Genomic DNA, 22,152 nt, shown 5'->3' with positions numbered 1-22,152 from the left:
TGTTTAGAGTAACCACTATAACAGCTTAAAAACAGCATGGAGCATCCTGCCACCATGCTACTGACGAGAAGCAGTGGCTGACGTCACCACCGACCTCCACACTAACTGATCGTAACAAAAACAGGGTAGGGAAGCAACAGAGAGATTGCACAATTACCAGGGCTTTAATAACATGTTTATGACATCAATTAAATCCTCTTATGGTTGTAACTCTGAGGTTTTTTTTTAATTGAAAAATCTAATTACGCCACTAAGGCTTGAAAGGGTTGGAAAGAAGACAAGATAAATCAAAGACGTGGTGCCTAGGCATAGATCAAATTACTCTGAACGCAATTGTCCTCTACCAGGAATAGACTAACCTGTACATTCCACAGTTCCCATCGGAGCAGAAGAACATGGAAGACAATTTCCCACACCGGAGGATGCTTCAGTTGAGGTGTAATGCCTGCAAAAGGAGAGCAAAAATAAACAGCTAATGAAACAGTAACACACCAAACATCATAACTTATTATACCCTGCGCATTAGCGGATTCTGCAGTTATATAAAATGTAAAATGGTTAAGATGATAGCCCCAGAGTATCATTTTAAGGTATCCCTGGAAAGTAGGACCCAAAGACATAGGCGGGGAATTCTCTCGGAGCTGCTCCGGCTCTGTCGCCATAACTTCACTGACAGAGACCCTATTTACACATGCAAACTGAGTTTCTACCGCAGTTAGGGCTGAGTTACGGCAACGGAGCAAGAGCTACATCGAGAACATTCCCGGCCTACGTCTTTGGAAGCAGCTCCAAGGATAGTCCTAGCCAGAAATTTAAATTAGTAAAAAGTAAATTAAAAATAAACTTTTTGACTTAAAAGTGATAAAAGTTTGGTAGGGTAGGACAGACAAAAAAACATGGACGATCAAAATGCAGCTGGATACTGTGATAGGACTTAGGTTACTATAGGGATGAGTTTCAATGCTCATGGCCTTTCTGCTCCCTTGATTTTTCTTATAAGCCATGTCTGACAGGGATGACACAGGCCACCAGTGAGATGGTATAGCTATTGCCAATAAAACAATTAAGATAAGAAACGGGGTCACAGTCAGATATGACAATAGGGTATGAAGTACAGCCAGTGTCAAGGGGGAGGGGGAGGGAGGCATTTTCCCCATTTGTTTTCTCTTCCTCTCCTCCTGCCCCCTGCATTGAGACTCATTTTTCTTAGGATTCTTACATTTCCCACATTACAACAGTGACTCTACTTCAAAAGTACTTCATTGGCTGTAAAGCACTTTGAGACATCCGGTGTTCGTGAAAGGTGCTATATAAATGCAAGTGTTTCTTTCTTTTAACAGATAGCGAGATAAAATTTCACACCCTTCCACAGGATTTATTCAAGCCCAGATTCCTACACTTGGTGAATGGTGTCCCACCCAAATCTTAAACAGCTGCACTAAACGTATCTACAGTATTGATGCCACATTTTTGAGGTACTCAACAGCACGTCAAAAATGTTGAAATTTCACAAAAGTTTGAACATTTCCTTATTTTAAATTCGAAGTACTTTGAATTTTATATCCACGTTCCCACTTCCCCCCCCCCCCCCACATTCTTAATTGTCTATTGATGGGCTAATTCTCAGCCACGTTCCTTTATCAATAGACTATTCAACTCAGTCACTCAATGGAAAGAAGGGAGCATCACAACTTGGACAACAAACTTGGACTTTTCAGCATTAGTCTGAATAAGGGATCCAAATTGCTGTCAGAATGTTAAAAGTACAGTTGATAATGGATTTCCTGTAATAATTAATAGCATTCTCTGCAAACAATTTAAGTCAGTCAACAGCCACATTGCACTTAAAATAAAATGCTTCACTTTTTTAAAGATAGAAAGACTTGCATTTATATAGCACCTTTCACGACCACCGGACATCTCAAAGCACTTTACAGCCAATGAAGTGCTTTTGAAGTGGAGTCACTGTTGTAATGTGGGAAACGCGGCAGCCAATTTGCACACAGCAAGGTCCTACAAACAGCAATGTGATAATGACCAGATAATCTGTTTTAGTGATGTTGGTTGAGGGATAAATATTGACCAGGACACCAGGGATAACTCCCCTGCTCTTCTTCGAATTAGTGCCATGGGTAAAAAGAAACAATGGGGTGAGTTTTCCAACTGCCCGCTCCCATTTCAAAGCCCCAGCTGCCAGAAATCGCATTTTAATTGGTAGAAAATGAGGGGTTGCAGAAGAGCAATTTTCTGGTTTGTGCTACCGGCAGATGATTCTCCACACGGTGAGTGCATAATTGGAAAATGTACCGCTCGAAGCTATAAATACAATCTTATGTAACTGGAGTCATTGAAACAATGCTCTTGGCGTATTACAACAGCCGGAGCTATTTTTCAGCAATTTGATGAGCTAACATAGGTTAGTGCAATGCACTTCCAACCGAGCCTTGGATTTAGAAGTCGCCACCCTGACAATGTTAGGCAGAGGTCAGTTAACTGATTTTAAAATTACGGTAAATGAGAAGCATTAGATCAGGTTGTTCTGGCTGGGTCTAGACATTAAGATTGGAAATATCCTGTGCAGCGCAGTAAAGCACATATATTTGGCAATAAATATATGCAAACAGTGCCTATTTTCTGCTGATCCAGAAGTTCAGCATGATCTTAGATTCCCGCATAGTAGTTTGCTGCCACACACAACTTAAGCCACCCATTCGCACTGACAGTATGGGGGTGAAATTCCAGTAACTGTTCTCTTTAACACTGGTTAATCAGCCACTAGTGTAGCTCACAGCAAGCAGATAGCAAATTGCATCTGAGCTCAAAGTTACAGGAAAGAATGCCAAGTTTGATAAAGAAGGAATTTCATGCATTAGTCCAACAATTTATTTAAAACAAAGATATCCCAGAATCCTCCAAAACAAATGCTGTGCCAAAATGGCTGGAAGGAGCAAGTTGTCTCATATTTCCAGCGTTTCCAAGAAATGTAAAAAAAAACACAACTGAATCAGCATAAAAAGGGACAATTAAAAAATAGCCCACTGTAAAGTTCTCGAAGAAATGCCAAAGGTAAAGGCATTGGGCCGTATTTTCCAATCGGAGGCTTCCTGCGTGCGGAGGCCTCCGGTCTGGAAAAAATCTACGGACTTACCCGAGGGCTCCCGAGGTCCGGACACTTCCGTTCCTGGGCCTCTCCAACTCGAAATGTGCAGGGCCCACGTATCCCAGAGGCGCATGCGGTTCGCAAGCGTCCCTGGGATCACGTGGGCCGTGGGGAACCAATGGGAGAAGGGAATCTCCCTTCATACACTTGACAGATAGACCTGTCAAATATATGAATGGAGATCACCCCAAAAACACTGTAAAACATTAAATACATTTTTTTTTTTTAAATCACATTTTTAAAATGAGTTGAAATAACAATAAATTAAATATTTTAAACAAAAATATTTAATTTATTTCATATATTTTCTGCGGGCAGAGGTTCTCCAAAAAGCGGAACTCTCCCCTCGCAGAGGCCCTTCTCCAGGGCAGGCGTCCGATCTGTCAAGAGCATTCTTGACAGATCGGAAATGCCGGTTTTCAGCGCCTGCGCTTGGCATGCCTGAAACTGGCATTTCTGATGTCCCTACGGGTGTGTACACAGCGCGTACAAACCCGTAGGCATCGGAATATATGGCCCATTAAGTTAAAAGTGACTATCAATGAATGGAGAGTGGTCATTTTAAACAATGAGAAAGAGGTGAGACCACAGCCACTATCTCCTTAGATTCTAGTACATTGTAAATACATAATGTTGAGCGTCTCCAAACCAGCAAGCAGGACCCTAAGTGGATTAACAAACCAATTAGAAGGGAGATAAAGAGGGAAAATGGCCTGTCCAAATTCAGCAGGCAGAAAGGAGAAGGGATCTCGTTGTTAAAAAGAAGTTTCAATGCCACAAAGCAAAAGGGCAGTCAGGGAAGAAGTGAAAACTATGAAAGGCACAAACAGGCTTGACCCCCCCGAGCATGAGCATAATATAGTAAATATCCTGAATGATCACTTCCTCCGAGTATTCACAAGGGAAGGTATGAGCAACATGTCCTCTGCAGACAAAGAATATCCCAAGTAAAATCAGTGACTTCATTATAAATGAGTTGGAAGTATTATAAACAGGATAAATGGGCTCAACAATAAATAAATCCCCAGGTATTAATGGCATTTATCCCAGTGTGCTGGGAGAGGCTAGGGGGGAGATTTGTGAGGCATGGATGATCATTATGTGGGAGTCAATGCATACTGGAGGTAACACTAGATTGGGAATAACCTAATGTAGTGCTCATATTCAAAAAGGGTGGCAGAACAGACACAGGGAATGACAGACCCATTAAGCCTTACCAGTAGTAAACTTGAGGATCATCAGCGTTCGCTGTTATTACCCCTTTGAGCCGGACGGGAACTTCAGGATGTAGCGCAGGCGCGTACTAATGCGGAAATTCCGAAGTTGCGGTCAGTCATTCACTGCTCCAACACAGGCTGCACTCTGGACCCACCCCCGCCCCCTGCCAGCACCCCTCAGCCGGCAATCAGTGTAATCTGTGGAATCAGGGAAATTGACGAAAACTTCGGCTCTTCCACTGCAATATCGCTGTTAAATATCCCATTAAAAGTTAGACCCTTTTGGATTAGGTGTAACTGGGGTTTTAACAGCATATTGACTGCTAAACAAAGGTTATAGCCCTGAAAAATTAATTTTAAATTTGTGGAGTGTCAAATTTATCCATTTTAATAAAAATTCAAATTTTTAAGAAACTTTAAAAAATATTAATTTTATTTTTTAAGTTTGTTCATCTTTATTTCAGGTTTATCTTTTCCCCCATGTGAGAGCCCTAATCTTTGTTTTGCTCTCTAACATTTCTGCATTGTGATTGGCTGCTCAGTCAGCTTGTGGACGTCACAGCAGCTCGCGTTAGGAATTCCCCATTAACTCACGCTGATTTCAACTGCACATTGGAAAAGCCGAACTTCTCGCCACAGAGATGGCGAGATCTTTGTAGGAAGGTTACTTCGGGGCCAGCGGCGAACACCTTTGCTTCGTCGCTGACCACAAATTACAGGCCAACCTATTTATCAGCATTCAGTATGGATTCAGAGGGGAACAATCTTGCCTAATCAAGCTCCTCGAGTTCATTGAGGAACGGACAACCCAAAATGACTGTAGTAAGCCCCAAGACATGTTGTACCTCAACTTCCAAAATTTTTTTTAAAATTTGTTCCTGGGATCTGGGCGTCGCTGGCAAAGCCAGCATTTATTTCCCAACCCTAATTGCCCTCGAGAAGGTGGTGGTGAGCCACCTTCTTGAACCGCTGCAGTCCGTGTGGTGAAGGTACTCCCACAGTGCTGTTAGGGAGGGAGTTCCAGGATTTTGACCCAGCGACGATGAAGGATCGGCAATATATTTCCAAGTCAGGATGGTGTGTGACTTGGAGGGGAACTTGGAGGTGATGGGGTTCCCATGCGCCTGCTGCCCTTGTCCTTCGAGGTGGTAGAGGTCGCGGGTTTGGGAGGTGCTGCCGAAGAAGCCTTGGCGAGTTGCTGCAGTGCATCTTGTAGATGGTACACACTGCAGCCACGGTACGCCGGTGGTGGAGGGAGTGAATGTTTAAGGTGGTGGATGGGGTGCCAATCAAGTGGGCTGCTTTGTCTTGGATGGTGTCAAGCTTCTTGGGTGTTGTTGGAGCTGCACTCATCCAGGCAAGTGGAGAGTATTCCATCACACTCCTGCCTTGTAGATGATGGAAAGGCTTTGGGGAGTCAGGAGGTGAGACACTCACCGCAGAATACCCAGCCTCTGACCTGCTCTTGTTGCCACAGTATTTAGTTGCCACAAAGTTCCACATGTAAGGCTATGAATTAAACTGGGAATTCATAGTAAACCCTCGGAATGGATAAGAAACTAGCTGAAGGGTAGGAAACAGCGAGCATTAATTAGAGGAGTTATGTCAGACTAGGTGGAAGTACTGAGTGGAGTACATCAGGGCTCAGTGTTGGCAACACTATGGTTTCTAATTTACATAAATGGCCTGGATTCTGAAGTGATCAAATTTACAGGTGATACCAAATTAGGAGGGGCAGTTGATTTTGACAAAATATGTAAGTGGACAGATGAAATTTAAAATAGACAAGTGTAATGTGCTACATGTAGGAAGGAAAAATAGATGATGTGTGTACTTGATGAATACACATGTGGACGTGATGGCCTACATCCTAGAGTTCTAAAACAGGTGGCTGCAGAGATAGTGGATGCATTGGTTGCGATCGTCCAAATTCCCTAGATTCTGGAATGGTCCCAGTGGATTGAAAAGTGGCAAATGTAGTAGCACTGCTATTCAAGAAAGGAGGGAGAGAGAAAACAGGGAACGATAGGCCAGTTAGCCTGACATCAGTCCACAGGTCACCTCACAAAAGGCTGCAGTCACCTAAGAAGCCACCCAAAATGCATGAAGTAGTAATCCAGAGATACTCAGATACTTCCCACCCCACCCCATAGTTCCCTTTCCCAACAGTCAGGGAGTCCCTAGGACTCAGAGCACAGAATGTGTTACAGTGCTGTGATGGCTATTTTACATTAAGTGCACAATGACATAATATACTTGGATCAGATTATACAAATAGGGTAGGCGTCAGAACATCCCAAAGTGTTTCACATCTAATGAGTCCTTAGACACTTGAGGGTATAGGTTGAGGTGTCACAATGACTAATGATCTCAGTTCAGTCAGCGGCTGAATTTACAGAGGTTCTTTCCTGTGAATCTGATGCAGATTAAAAATTCAGTACTGCTTAGAGAATTATGAGAGAATCTTAGTGCAGACTATGATATTTTTAATATATTCTATTAAAATGGCATTTAATTTATTCCTCTGTTTTGGAAGATTTGTAAAGGTATTTTTTCATCACTTCTGCAAAATAATCTTTCCTTAATGCTGGAAAACACTTTCTAGTTCATAGTTATAGGAACATGGGAACAGGAGTAGGCCATTTAGCCCCTCAAGCCTGTTCCACCATTCATTCAGTGAGATCATGGCTGATCTGTGACCTAACTCCATACACCCGCCTTTGGCCCATATCCCTTAATACCGTTGGTTAACAAAAATCTATCACTCAGATTTAAAATTAACAATTGCCCCAGCATCAATTACTGTTTGTGGAAGAGAGTGCCAAACTTCTACCACCCTTTTATGTGTTTCCCAACATCATTCCCGATATGTTACCTATTTAAAACACTGCAGAAATCATACAATGAACTGGCCCTTTTTGTTTTCACTTTCTGGAATGTTCCGACAGGTTTAAGGGTAAAATTACTGCTTTAATCTTTAAGCCATTATATTTTTGATGTCGGCACACCGCTATAGGCCAGTGCAGCAGCCTACAGTTTACAAGCTACAGTGTGCAGAGGCTGAAGCTAATTATATTGTATTGATGATAAAGGATATCTATGTACCGCTGCTGGCTTTTAATTAAAATAATATGCGCAAGCTGAAGCCAATTACATTGCATTGTGCTTGTGAGATAGTCAACATGTAGCTGTTAGTTTGTGCAGCAGCATTTGAATATAATGACCAACCTACAGAGATAGTTGTACTAGTCCACATAGTTATGTTTGTGGACTTCATCCCCAATGTTTTAGCCATTGGTATACTGCTAATGCGTTTATCTCACTGTCACCGGGGGTTGCCAGACCTTGTGGTGTTGGAGGGTCTCACTTTGTGAAATGGGAAAAAAAAATGTTGGATTCTCTTACTCTGCAGCACACACACTTCCCAAACGTACTGCCAGGTGCTGTTGAGAAGTCGGTCTTGTTTGCCTATCGTTTCAGCTTCAGTGGGGAACTACGCTAATTTAAAAGTTGGTACATCACAATCATTTGTTCACAGATACAATCGTTGAAATTCAACTGGTAACATTGCAATTGATGGGGGAGCAAACAAGCAGACACATGCAATCCCCAAGACTATACATAAGCACATAGCCAATCACATCATCATAATGCATAATAGCGCATCACAAATTGCAGCTGGGCTGTCCCAGTCACAGCATGATCCTTTACTAGGTCTTAGCAAGTAGATTTGACATGTTTCAAATGTTACTTATTTAGGCATTCAAATGGAGGGATAGATAACCGTATAGGACAAACCCAAGTTTCCCAACAGTTGGGCATGCTCTAGAATTTATGAGAGAGAGAATGGCTGGTTAATTACCCTGGCAAACAGTCTCCACAAACAGCGTCTGTTGTAGCTGTCCCCAGACGGACATAGATCTTCCTCAAACTCGCACAGTCCGTGTGTGGTTTGCAGGATCCAGAACCATAGGTGTCTGAAAAGGTGGCCAGTGTGCAGCTTCTGCAGCTCATTTTAAAGCCTTTTCCATAGCCACATTTCTAAAGAACATAGATTACATTTTAGTACAGTAAGAAGCAATTATCTTTCCCAAACAGGCAGTCCCAAAGCAGTTTCATATGTTTACAATTATGTCATTAAGTTGAAGACATGATAATGATGATTATAAAATATAGGGCCAATTAAGGTTTTACTGTACTTTCTATAATTACCAAAAGATTATTTCCTAAACTAATGAGGGCTTTTAAAAGTGTAGGGCAGAAGTGACTATTGGACAGTGATAATACAATATTCATATTATAAAATAATAACAATTCATATAAAAAATTCTCTCAATAATTTAAGCATTTTATGATTACATGAATCCCTTTATTACCTCTGGTCATTATCTCTGGTGTTCCCTCAAGGATCTATCCTTGGCCCCCTATTTCTCATCTACATGTTGCCCCTTGGCGACATCATCGGAAAACACAGCGTCAGTTTCCAGCTCTACCTCACCACCACTTCTCTCGACCCCTCCACTGTGGTGTATGTGCCTTTAAGAGCAATTGTGGTGTATGTGCCTTTAAGAGCCCCAGGTGTGCGTAATGCCGGTAATTGCCACTTGGGCTATATAAGCCTGTGTATTGTGTATATCCTTTAGAAACCCCCCCCCCCCAGACTTGCTTAGTAAATACCTATGAACCAACTCCTGTCTTCAGTGTCTTTATCTACACACGGACACTACATCCACGATCTCCAAATTCTGGATGAGCAGAGATTGTCTCCAATTAAATATTGGGATGACCGAAGCCATTGTCTTTGGTCCCCGCCACAAACTCTGTTCCCTTGCCCGCTGACCTCCCGGTTAAGCAACGCCTTGTACGCACGCACGCACACTAAAATGGTGGGCTGCTGGCAACTCCAGGGCAGGAAACGGTCCGCCGGGCGGCTAGGGTTCAAATCGCCCCCCTTGTGATCATCAACTCTCGGAGCTTTTTACTGTATGCAGTCACTGGCTTTGGAAAGATATATGGTTATATATAATATATACAGACAGAAAGCACCAAGCATTAGACATTAAAGAGTGTATTTATTACCTTGTTAGGCTCTTGCCCTGGAGGACAGTGAAAGCAGGGGATGCACTGACCTCTGTTGTCCTCAAGTTCCTGCTCGCCACACTGGAGCATCTTCACACTTTGCCAGCTCAGCAGCTATGAGAGTACAGACACACAGTTAGTGACACAATCATTCAGCCACCTCACTCCTAGCTGTGCCCACCAAATTGCTCAGTGAGGCGGCTCATAAATGCTACGGAATTATAATGTCACCTTCTGACAAGCAGCTGGGTTAGCATTCCATTAACCCTTCATGTGCTGGAACCCCAGTTTCCCGCCCCCCCCCTCCCTCCACTGCCGTTCTCCAAATACAGGGACCGAGGCCTGGATTTTCTGAACGGCGTTAGCTCAACACTAGCGGGAACCCAATTACTTTTAAAACGGGACACCTCCGGATGTTGAAATAATGACAATTGGAAAGTCTAAGCTCCAGCGTCTGCCAGCGATGTCTTGTGTGTGAAGCCAATGGAGAGAATAACGGGGAGATGTAAAACGGGCTACCGATTCACCATCGCCCGGCTTGCACTATAGCAATTGCACTAAAAGAATAACATGCTCATATCCATATATATTTTTTTCCACCCAGAGGGTGGTGGGGGTGGGTCTGGAACTTGCTGCCTGAAAGGGTGGTAGAGGCAGAAACCCTCACCGCATTTAAAAAGTACTTGGATGTGCACTTGAAGTGCCGTAACCTACAAGGCTGCGGACCAAGAGCTGGAAAGTGGGATTAGGCTGGATGGCTCTTTCTTGGCCAGCACAGGCACGATGGGCCGAATGGCCTCCTTCTGTGCCGTAAACTTCTACGATTCTAAAATAGCAGACCAGCGTACTTCATACAAAACACATCAATGCTTCAATACTAACAACGGATAGTGCAGTTTCAACCCCAAGATGTTTAAAATAATTTTTTTTTTTTAATTCTGCCAATGCATGGCAGAGCAGTCAGTGTCTGAAAGGGAACGATTGGTTAGTGTTTCAGGTGGGATTGTTCATCAGAACTGGTACGGTCAGGGGGAAGAGTCACTTAATAGTATTTATGCTCTTAAACTCTTCCAAATGCTGCAAGACTGTTTCATTTTTCTTTTCTATCAGTTAGCATTGACCACAAATTACTTTCTTGGTAACTTCTGACACGGATTATTCTGAAATAAAAACTGCTGTACTTCGGCTCACATCACAGGAGTTCACGATGTGCTCCTGACCTCGGGACTGCTGTCCAGCCAAGCTATCAATTGCTTTTTACTTTATCCCCCTTTTTTCAGCTATTTTCTCCCAGACTCTTCTTGGCTGGACAGCCCTGGGCAGTTGCACAGTGGTGATCCCCCTCCCCCCCTCTCCATTGTTCCACATAACGCCGAGGCAGGGATCAGTACACGAATCCATGTAACCATTCCCTGACTCATCGCACTAAATCATCAACAAGCTGTCTCTGTTGCAGATTTCCAATATACTCCGAGGCGCAGATGCGTATTGCTGAAAGTCATTTCCTGTTTAAAAAAAAAAAAATTCCTGTGGCATCACAAAATGAGCGAGGGGTGCGGGAACACACAGAATCTCGTCACCTGCGCCAATTCTCAGATACATACGAGAACCACGTCACTTGTTTTATGGTGACGCACATACTTGAACATATTAGCATCGAGAGGGAGGAGGTACTAGCGGTTTTAGCAGGCCAAAACGTGGATAAATCCCCAGGCCCGGACGAGATGTATCCCAGGCTGTTGTATGAGGCAAAGCAGGAGATTGCAGGGACTCTGACACAAATTTTCAGAACCTCTCTGGCCACAGGGGATGTACCAGAGGACTGGAAACAGCTAACGTAGTACCATTATACAAGAAGGGTAGCAGGGATAAACCAGGGAATTACAGGCCAGTGAGCCTAATATCTGTGGTAGGGAAATTATTGGAAAAAATTCTGAGGGACAAAATTAGTCTCCACTTGGAGAGGCAAGGATTAATCGGGGATAGTCAGCATGGCTTTGTCAAGGGTAAATCATGTCTGACAAATCTGATTGAATTTTTCGAGGGGGTGACTAGGTGTGTGGATGAGGGAAATGCTGTGGATGTGGTTTACATGGACTTCAGCAAAGCTTTTGACAAAGTCCCGCATAGGAGACTGGTCAAGAAGGTAAGAGCCCATGGGATCCAGGGTGCCTTGGCGCGTTGGATCCTAAACTGGCTGAGTGGCAGGAGGCAGAGGGTGATGGTCGAAGGTTGCTTTTGTGACTGGAAGCCTGTGTCCAGTGGGGTACCTCAGGGATCGGTGCTGGGTCCCTTGCTGTTTGTGATCTACATAAATGATTTGGATGAGAATGTAAAAGGTATGATCAGTAAGTTTGCGGATGACACGAAAATTGGTGGGGTGGTAAATTGCGAGGAGGAAAGCCTCAGGCTACAGGACGATATAAACGGGTTGGTCAGATGGGCGGAAAAGTGGCAAATGGAATTTAACCCTGAAAAGTGCGAGGTGATGCATTTTGGACGGACAAATAAGGCAAGGGAATACACAATGAGTGGTAGGACCCTAGGAAGTACAGAGGGTCAGAGGGACCTTGGTGTACATGTACATAGATCCCTGAAGGCAGCGGAACAGGTAGACAAGGTGGTTAAAAAGGCATATGGGATACTTGCCTTCATTAGCCGAGGCATAGAATATAAGAGCAGGGAGGTTATGATGGAGCTGTACAAAACGCTGGTGAGGCCACAGCTGGAGTACTGTGTGCAGTTCTGGTCGCCTCACTATAGGAAGGATGTGATTGCTTTGGAGAGGGTGCAGAGAAGATTCACCAGGATGTTACCTGGGATGGAGCGCCTCAGCTATGAAGAAAGACTAAACAGGCTGGGGTTGTTTTCCTTGGAGCAAAGAAGGCTGAGGGGGGACCTGATTGAGGTGTACAAAATGATGAGGGGCGTAGATAGGGTAGATAAAGAGGAACTTTTCCCCTTAGTAGGGGGGTCAATAACAAGGGGGCATAGATTCAGGGTAAGGGGCAGGAGATTTAGAGGGGATTTGAGGAGGAACTTTTTCACCCAGAGGGTGGTTGGAATCTGGAACTCACTGCCTGAAAGGGTGGTAGAGGCAGGAACCCTCACAACATTCAAGAAGCATTTGGATGAGCACTTGAAATGCCACTGCATACAAGGCTATGGACCAAATGCTGGAAAATGGGATTAGACTGAACAGGGATTGATGGACGGTGCAGACACGATGGGCCGAAGGGCCTCTTTCTGTGCTGTATAACTCTATGACTCAGCAGGTTCACATATTCCTTCTGGCTGAGGGGCTGAATTTAATGCTCCGTTAATGCTGCCATTACACCGCACAAGGATTTTTTGCTGCATCGGCACTGAGCGGGGTGTGACATTGCCAGTGTCAGCTCATCCAGAATAAGTGAGGCCACCTCCACAAAGGAGCGCATCATTTTCGCAGAGCTCCCTGCCATGGGTGGCAACTTCACTTACTGATTGTTTTCAAATTGCTCCTCAAGGTACTACCATATTCTAAGGCGCAGTTCTATGGGCGCTGGCAGTCCAGTCACCCTAAAGCCTGGCAATGAATGTACCAGCGTGGGGTGAGCAGAAAGTATGAGGGACACTTTCCTGGACCTGTGCCCAGGCGCACTGGATGTCCTGAACCCAGCAATTTTCAGAAAACCAGGTAGGTTGGAGGACACGGCTGCAAAAGAGCCCAACTAATTTACCATCCGTTCATTAATTTAAGGGGAAGGAAAATCGGGGAGGTTCCATTCACAGGCATACCCCCTGCCCTATCCAATTTTCTGATATTCACAGCATCTAGGTGATTCATTGCACTTGGGCACAGTCCCAGGAAAATCACCATTTTATAATTCCACTCTCGTCATGCCAACTATTGTCGCTACCTCATCAGCAAGTGCAATTAAGCAGCCGCAACAGCATCAACGAGAATTACAATGGATCTCTGTAGTATTATCCAGCAATTAAGACTTGCTTTTGACTGCTCCGAGGTGCAGCATGCTAGATCAGCACCGAATCCACCAGAGCACGGACTACTTCATTTCCACGGACGCCTGCTCTGTTAATGGAAGATTATCAATGATGCACATGCAGTCCCAGTTCCATGCATTCATGGTGACTTGTGCTGTCTGCTGTATAGGGTTTGCTCACCTACAACAACAACTTGCATTTATACAGCGCCTTTAATGTAGTAAAAGTCCCAAGGCGCTTCACAGATGCATTATCAAACAAAATTTGCCACTGAGCCACATAAGGAGATAATAGGATAGGTGACCAAAAGCTTGGTCAAAGAGGTAGGTTTTAAGAAGTGTCTTAAAGGAGGAAAGAGAGGGTTTCAGAGGCAGAGCGGGTTAGGAAGGGAATTCCAGAGTTAGGGTCTAGGCAGCTGAAAGCACGGCCACCAATGGTGGATCGATTAAAATCGGGGATTCGCAAGAGGCCAGAATTGGAGGAACACAGAGATCTCGGAGGGTTGTAGGGTTGTAGGGCTGGAGGAGGTTACACATGCTAAATCTCTTCATTACTCGCTTTTAAATCTCTTGGGCCAGAAATTCGGGTCCCCACAGGTGAGTACGTGCTGTGTACTTACGCGTAGGGCCAACGAAAGTGCCGGTTTTGTGCATGCACTGCGCATGCGCTGGAAACCGGAACTTCCATTCCCTTGAAGGAAGGGGTTCGAGGGTCAAACATGTGTGCCAGAGAGAGACAGCACGTACGCCGGGAACTCTCATTTTTTTTTTTTTTTTTTTTAAAAACAGGTTTCTCCGGGAGGGTAAGTCTCCAGCAGCTGCGCATTTAAAAAGCTGTCGCAAGGCCTGCTTTTAACAAGGTAAGTGGTGAATTAAGTAAAATTAAAACATTTTTTCCACAGGTTTATTATTTTTAAATACTTTAAAAAAAGGTAAATTTATTTTTAGCCCCATTAAAAACTGTAATTAATTTTTTCAAAAATTTAAATTATTGTTTAAAATAGTTATTTTATGTAATTTATAGTTATTTTTAAAATGCGATTTAAAAAAAAATGTATTTGAAGTTTTAGTTAGGTTTTGGGGCTGATCTCTATTCATAGATTTGACAGGTCTTCCTGTCAAATTTATGAATGGAGATTCCCTGCTACGATTGGCTCTCCATGGCCCACATGATCCCAGGGGACACTTCGAACTAACTGCGCCCCTGGGATACGCGAGCACTGCGCGCCGGCAGCTGGAGGAGGCCCAGGATCGGAATCACACGCAAGCCCACAACACAATGGCAAGCGCGGTAGGCAAGTGCAGGTCGGGGGCTTGCACCCGCGGGAAGCCTCCAACCCGAATTTCTGGGCCCTTCACTTTTCATTAAGAGAGATCATTTTGATATTAGTTCTCCTTCACCTGACCTCAAATGGATGTCACCATTGCTAAAGCTGCAACAAAGAAGCTCAGCTCCCATTCAGCCCGCAATTACTCTTAACATTTGATAAAGCCCGATTCTGTATACCTTCAATTCTCTTCCCATATTTGGAGGTCATTCTTTCATGCACAGAACACAAGGAAAAGCCGTTTGTAGGACAGATGATCCAAACTGATTTGTGAAAATGTTCTCTGTTCATAATGAAGCTGGGGCACAGCTTGCTCCTGAACAGAGAACATTTTTCTAAATCAGTTCATTTTTATTCTACATAAAAGGTTTCCCTAAATTTAGAAAAATGACTCATTAGCTTAGCAGAGTTCATGGTAATAACAAGTTAGAAATAAATTCAAAGCAGCTTTTTAGAATCAAATTATAGGGACAGCCAGTAAATTGTTGAATCCCTGCTGAAGGATCAGTGTCTGTTGCGTGAGTGATCGAGCCACTGAATTGTTTATTGCACTAAACCCTTCTTAGGCAGTCCCTCGGAACCGAGGATGACTTGGTTCCACACTAGAAATGAGATCTCAGGTGACTGATGAGTTCAATGCGGGACCTACAGTCTGTCACAAGTGGGGCAGACGGTGGTTGAAAGGGCGGGTGGGTTGGGTTCTTGGTTTGATGTGCGCTCCTTCCGCTGTTCGCGCTTGGCTTCTGCTTGCTCCCGGCGAAGAGACTCGAGGTGTTCGGCACCTTCCCGGATGCTTCTCCTCCACTTTGTGCAGTCTTGGGCCAGGGATTCCCAGGTGTCGGTGGGGATGTTGCACTTTTTCAAGGAGGCTTTGAGGGTTTCCTTAAAGCGTTTCTTCTGTCCACCTGGGGCTCTCTTGCCATGTCGGAGCTCCGAGTAGAGCGCTTGCTTTGGGAGTCTCGTATCGGGCATGCGGACGATGTGACCCGTCCATCGGAGCTGATCGAGCGTGGGCAAAGCTTCGATGCTGGCCTGAGCGAGAACACGGACGTTGGTGCATCTATCCTGCCAATGGATTTGCAGGATCTTGCGGAGGCAGCGTTGGTGGTACCTCTCCAGTGCTTTGAGGTGCCTGCTGTACATGGTCCATGTGCACTAAACCCACCGTATGCAAGGCAACATTCACAACATGGAATAACAACAGCAAGGGCTGGAGTGTAGAACACCAGCATCTGGTTGTGGATTAACCAGTTGTTTTCTGTTGCAGGTGTCCCACCGATGTTTCTCTTGCAGGTACTGACTGACCTGCTGAGAATTTCGGATTTCCAGCACTCATTTTGTGTTTAATTTAAATCTCCAACACAATGTGACCCACTATGTAACAGATTTACTGTGTTATGATATTAGGAAATGGCAGGTCTAACGTTTGCTGATATGAAAGCTTGCCAGGAATAATTATGCCAGAGACTGCACCACATGAAGTCCACTAAACACTAAATTACACACTGCAGCGTTTTCACTAAACTTTGATCCTCCAAGAATGAACAGTGAAGAAAACAAAAGCTAATTGGGAGTTTTGCTGACAATGTCACCATAACGATGCCACAAAATATTTTCAAGAACCCGTACGACGGTGTGCATCAATGGGTTTTAAGTCGGTACATGCAGGAGTCTGTACTGACTCATCATTCTGCACTGAGCTACATGCTCTAAAAATACACATTCAGCTCAAATACTGATCCTGCTGGGATAAAGCTGATCCAGCCTGGAGTCTTTCGCTGCAGCTGGAAAGTCCGATTTGTAGCGAATGGCCATTCTGGGACCGCCAATGCAGTCTGCGGCTCAGTGTACAGCCACGGTGTGGCCAAAGACTAAGGGGGAGGGGACAGTGGCCAAATAAATTTTTCAAGAGCCCCGCTCCAAATGATATAGTGGGCAGCCACCCCCACCCTCCATGATTTTTCTGACAAATTTCTACTCATCCACTGCTGGATGTCAGACAAGCTAGACCTCTGCGCTCTGCCTATTCTGGCCTTTTGAACATCCCCGATTTTAAATGCTCCGCCATTGCCAGCCGTGCCTTCAGCTTCCCAAGTCCTAAGCTCTGGAATTCCCTTCCCAAATCTCTCCGCCTCTCCACTTCTCTTTCCTCCTTTAAGACACTCCATAAAACCTACCTCTTCGGCCAAGCTTTTGGGCATCTGCCCTAACATCTCCTTATATGGCTCTGTGTCAAAAAAATGTTTTTATAACACTCCTGTGAAGCATAAGAACAGAAGAACTAGGAGCAGGAGTAGGCCAGTCGAGCCTGCTCCGCCATTCAATAAGATCATGGCTGATCTTCTACCTCATCTCCACTTTCCTGCACTATCCCCTTGCTACCCTTAATATTCAAAAATCTATCGATCTCTGTCTTGAATATACTCAACGACTGAGCCTCCACAGCCCTCTGGGGTAGAGAATTCCAAAAGATTCACCACCCTGTGAGTGAAGAAATTTCTCCTCATCTCAGTCCTCAATAGCCAACCCCTTATTCTGAGACTGTGACCCCTGGTTCTAGACTCCGCAGCCAGGGGAAACATCCTCCCTGCATCTACCCTGTCAAGCCCTGTAAGAATTTTGTATGGTTCAAGCGCCGTGGGAAGTTTTATTACGTTAAAGGCGCTATATAAATATGTGTTGTTATTGTTGTTGTTGCATGCGAGTTGCCAGCAGTGGTGCAGGGTGTCGGAAACACTTAGCCCATCGTGCCACACTTCTGATTACTACAGGCCTAGCACTCTCCTGATATTCATATGGTTCGTGGGTACAAAGGGTTACTTAAAATGTCCCTCACAACTCATGATACCATCTGCCCAGTTTTTGAGTGCCCGGTGTCTAAATTTATCCGGTTGGTAATTTTAAGGAAAAGTTGTTTGGAATACAGAGCATGCAAATCTTGATACACTGACAGCAGCATTTTCGATAAAAAATCAACAGCAGGAGTTTGTCCCTCACAAGTCTGGTATTTGAAACTGAAGTCCATTTTTTTTTTTTACACTTGCGTCTTATGAAGCAGAAACAATAATGTTACAGGTAATTTAAAAAGTTTGCAAAGCAAAAATCAGAACTTCAACCTTGAGCCCCTTACCCCATCCAGTTCTGGGCCTGTCAGAAGGTGACAATCTTACTCCTAATGGTCCTGAATCCGTACTGTTCTCCCACTGCAACTTCAGCAGAAACCCTGGACAAACGGCGTAAACAGCTGTTTATTCATTCAAAACTCTGCTGCCTGTAGCTTAACTTGCACCAAGTTCTGTTACCCATCACCCCTGTTCTCGATGTCCTATATTGGCTCAGGGTCCACCAACGCCTCAAATTTAAAATTCTCATCCCTGTGTTCAAATCCCTCAGTCGCCTCGCCCCTCCCTTTCTTCGTATCCTCTTCCAGCCCTACAGCCCTCCGAGAACTCTGCGTTCCTCCAATACTGGCCCCTTGTGCATCCCTGACTTCCTTCACCCCACCATTGATGGCCGTGCCTTTGGCAATCTAGGCCCCAAGCTCTGGAATTCCCTTTCTAAACTTCTCTCTCCTCCTTTAAGACACTCCTTAAAGCCTACCTCTTTGACCAAGCTGTCCCAAGGTCTCCTTCTTTGGCTCAGTGTCAATTTCTGTCTGATTATGCTCCTGTGAAATGCCTTGGGATGTTTTACTAAGTTTAAAAGGTGTTATATAAATGAAAGTTGTTGATGTTGATACCAGAATGCTGAATTCATCCAAATCCAACACAGACCTGGTATGCGGCCCAAGCCAAATTGTAGCCTTGGTAACTAAAAAGGGCTCCATCCCAGAACCCTGTATGTGCAAAGGGTTTGCCTCTGTGATGCCAAACCACTGTAATCCTCCCACGACCGTGTCTCACCCTGCACAACACTTCTTCCTCCAGACCTTTCTGTGGAAGTTTGGCCAAAGTAATAGGACTTTCTTTTTTTTAAGTTTTTAAAAAAAATGGAAATACTTCTTATGCATGAGCTGTCTGTGTGCGAACGTAGAGGGAACACAAACCATTCCCCCCTATTTTTCCTTGCCTTTTCCATTTTAAAACTCTGGGTTTCTTCAGCCACGTATCCAATTTTTCAATGCACCAGAATAAAATCGAGCTTAGCCCGCAGGATCAGTATCTGAGCTGATGATGTATTTTAACTTATTTGGGGCGAACTTCATGAAGCCAAAGGTCATGATCTCCCTTCGTAATTACCCTGCCAGCACCTCGAAAACAAATGCTCAATGCTGAAACATTCGTCTGTAAAAGATACTCACTGTGAGGTAACAGAATAATAAGCAATAAAGGGGGTTCCTCTTCATCTTCAATGTGCATCAGACCTGATGAGAGAACAGAAGGCACAACAGAAGATCAGAATCCGACATTGAGCACCCAGTTCGGTGTCATTTGTACTCAAACAAATCTCAGATACAGACCTGGGCAGTCCTTTGTCTGATGGAAGGCCACAGTAGATATGCTGTTTGCTAACAGGAGCTACTGTGTCTTCAATCTCAGTTTAAAGTCTTTCTGGTACGCACACTCCTTACTTAGTGACACAGCTGCCAGCACAGGTTGACAGTGGGTACACACCTATGGAGAAGAGAAAATGGAAAGTAGTGAGTTAATGCTCAGCCTGCTACATTCACCGTGCCTTCTCTTCCCAAGTGTTATTGTTACCATACCGTGAAATTTCTACCAGCCTTTGAAAAACACTGACTGTTCTGCTCGAAAACTTTCTGTTCAAGACGATGGCTTCCTCTGCTCTTCCCCCTTCCCAGGTGTAATTCTTCATGTGCTCCTGCAAATGAATATTGCTGGGAATTGGAAATCAGCAGCTTCTCCACAACAGAGAAAACCAGTGCCCTACTGTGCTAATTAGTCCAATCAATCAGAGAAAGTAGCACAAGAGCAGGTGCAGCAGAATCCACCTTGTCTACCACATGGTCTTACATACGAACATACCAATTAGGAGCAGGAGTAGGCCACTCGGCCCCTCGAGCCTGCTCCGCCATTCAATAAGATCATGGCTGATCTGATTACTCCACATTCCCGCCTACCCCCGATAACCTTTCACCCCTTTGCTTATCAAGAATCTATCTACCTCTGCCTTAAAAATATTCAAAGACTCTGCTTCCACCGCCCTCTGAGGAAGAGAGTTCCAAAGACTCAAAACCCTCTGTGAAAAAATTTCTCCTCATCTCTGTCTTAAATGGGCAACCCCTTATTTTTAAACAGTGACCCCCTAGGTCTTTTCACCTTTAGAACCTTGGTTTGATTCCAGCCTGACCGACAGATGAAAATCTCTCATTGCTGGCTGCAAGTGTACCATGTGAAACGTGTGCTAGTGCAGTCTCAACCCAGCACCTCGTTATAAGGGGATTTTTAAAAAAGCATTTTTGCTTCATTGGTGGATATATCCTAAAACTGAACACCGAGATCTGTTGCTAACTAACAGAAATATCTCTAAATTAATGGGAACATTGATTTAAACTTTATATGGGAAGTCATTTTCTTACTGTGCACTCCTGCCAGGCAGCTTCACCCACATAGTCCTTTGTGTGGGAAAATCTCTAGATCCTGTTCAAGACATTTTATTAAACACGCGGCATTGTAGTGTATGTACCTTGAAGAAGGAACTATATTCTGCAGCCCCTGTATACTGCAGTACCAGTAGTGACCACCCCTGTATATAAGCCTCTGTTGTAACTTTGTATAGTAGTTCCAGTTTTGTCTCCATTCAGTAAACACCTGTTATAACCAACTTCTGCAGTCCGTGTCTCAATGACACACGGACGTTACAGGCATAATTCTTCTATTTATTCATCTCTTGGTGGAGATGCGAGAACAGGTTGCCTGCCTAACCTCTCAGCCACAGTTGGCGTGTGGTACTGCAAGATCAGAGCAAGCGGAAGAGAAAGTAACTCACACAAAAGAAAAAGAAAACGTGTACAAAAGCAAAAATACTGCAGATGCTGAAAATCTGAATTAAACACAGAAAATGCTGGAAATACTCAGCAGGTCAGGCAGCATCTGTGGAGAGAGAAACAGAGTTAACGTTTCAGGTCGATGACCTTTCATCAGAACTGGAAAAAGTTAGAGATGTGACAGATTTTAAGCAAGTGCAGGGGCAGGGAAAAGGGGGGAGGGGAGGAAAGAACAAAAAGGGAATATCTGTGATAGGGTGGAAGGCGGGAGAGATTAAATGGCAAAAGGAAGGATGGTGCAAGGCGAAAGGAGATGGTAATGGGACAGTAAAGAAACAAAAGATGGGTCTAGAGGAGGTGTAAATGGGAATATCAGGATCATCAGCAACAACTGTGTGATAAAAGGGGGCAGAGGTTATTATCTGATATTGTTGAAATCGATGTGGAGTCCGGAAGACTGTAAAGTGCCTAACAGAAAGATGAGGTGCTGTTCCGCCAGCTTGCGTTGAGCTTCATTGGAACAGTGTAGGAGGCCGAGGACAGAGAGGTCAGAGCGGGAGAAATGGTCTAAAGGTTAGAATTATAGAAAGGTAAGAGCAAACAGCTGCAAGAAAAGGTGCACAGAGGAAGCAACTGGGATTTTTGTTTCTCTCACTTCTTCCAGTTTACCCCCCCCCCTCAAATAGCTCATTGTCCAAGCTCACACATTAACGGAAAAAATGCCCATCAGGTGAGATATCGGGAGAGGACACAACTGCTCATGAAGCTATAACCCAGGGTGCGCTACTGCCTCCAGAAGAAATGGGGAGGATTTTCTCCTGTGCCCAGTTCGCGAACAATTCATTCAGGACACCAGAAGAACTCCCAGCTCTTCTTTGACTCATTCCACAGGACGGTTTACATTTTGGCACCTCATTTTAACATATCATCTGAAAAACAGCACCTCTGATCATGCAGCACTCCCTCAGTGCAGCACTGAAGTGTCAGTTTAGATTATGTGCTCAATTCCTGAAGTGCAGCCCACAACCGTTGGACTCCTGGTGCTACCAACAGAACCACACGGACATTGAAACCTCACATGAATAACAATAATGGACGTATAATGGATCACAGCCAATAAAAAGACCATAATATGAATTGAATTTAATAATGGCCCATAATTTGCTGTCAAGATAATGGCAAGATTAATGCCGCTCACCGTTATTTATGCACAAATGCTCCAGCAACTCCAGACAAGGCAGAGGCACGGTTAAACACTGAAATCCAAAAGTTACTGTAGGGAAGCTAATGGCGGAGTGGCGCATCTCGTTGCCGAGCTTACCATTGAAATGCATTGAGCGGCATGAAGTTGTTGTACTTGCATGGTAGATATGAACTAAACTCGCCACAGAAAGTTAGAGCTGGTCTGAAGTGATGCAAGGAGCCTGTTTTGGAGCCA

General features: G+C 44.4%; 1 protein-coding gene across 1 annotated transcript in view; it reads right to left on the bottom strand.

Annotated features, from left to right (window-relative positions):
* Window positions 1–22,152, bottom strand: part of relt (RELT TNF receptor) — a 96,544-nt gene that overhangs the window by 61,928 nt on the left and 12,464 nt on the right. Inside the window, exons 2-6 of the mRNA XM_085999454.1 lie at window positions 19,227–19,380; window positions 19,068–19,130; window positions 9,457–9,570; window positions 8,240–8,418; window positions 360–445 (exon numbers count right to left, since the gene is read on the bottom strand). Coding sequence (XP_085855580.1) covers window positions 360–445; window positions 8,240–8,418; window positions 9,457–9,570; window positions 19,068–19,112 — 424 coding nt within the window. The 5' untranslated portion in view covers window positions 19,113–19,130; window positions 19,227–19,380. The remainder of the gene's footprint in view (window positions 1–359; window positions 446–8,239; window positions 8,419–9,456; window positions 9,571–19,067; window positions 19,131–19,226; window positions 19,381–22,152) is intronic.

Source organism: Somniosus microcephalus, chromosome 10, assembly GCF_052327205.1.
Source record: "Somniosus microcephalus isolate GS21.2 chromosome 10, FLI_Smic_1.0, whole genome shotgun sequence".
Classification (NCBI taxonomy): Eukaryota; Metazoa; Chordata; class Chondrichthyes; order Squaliformes; family Somniosidae; genus Somniosus; species Somniosus microcephalus.
The sequence above is the reverse complement of the archived record's forward strand: the minus strand, read 5'-3'. Positions and strand labels throughout refer to the sequence as shown.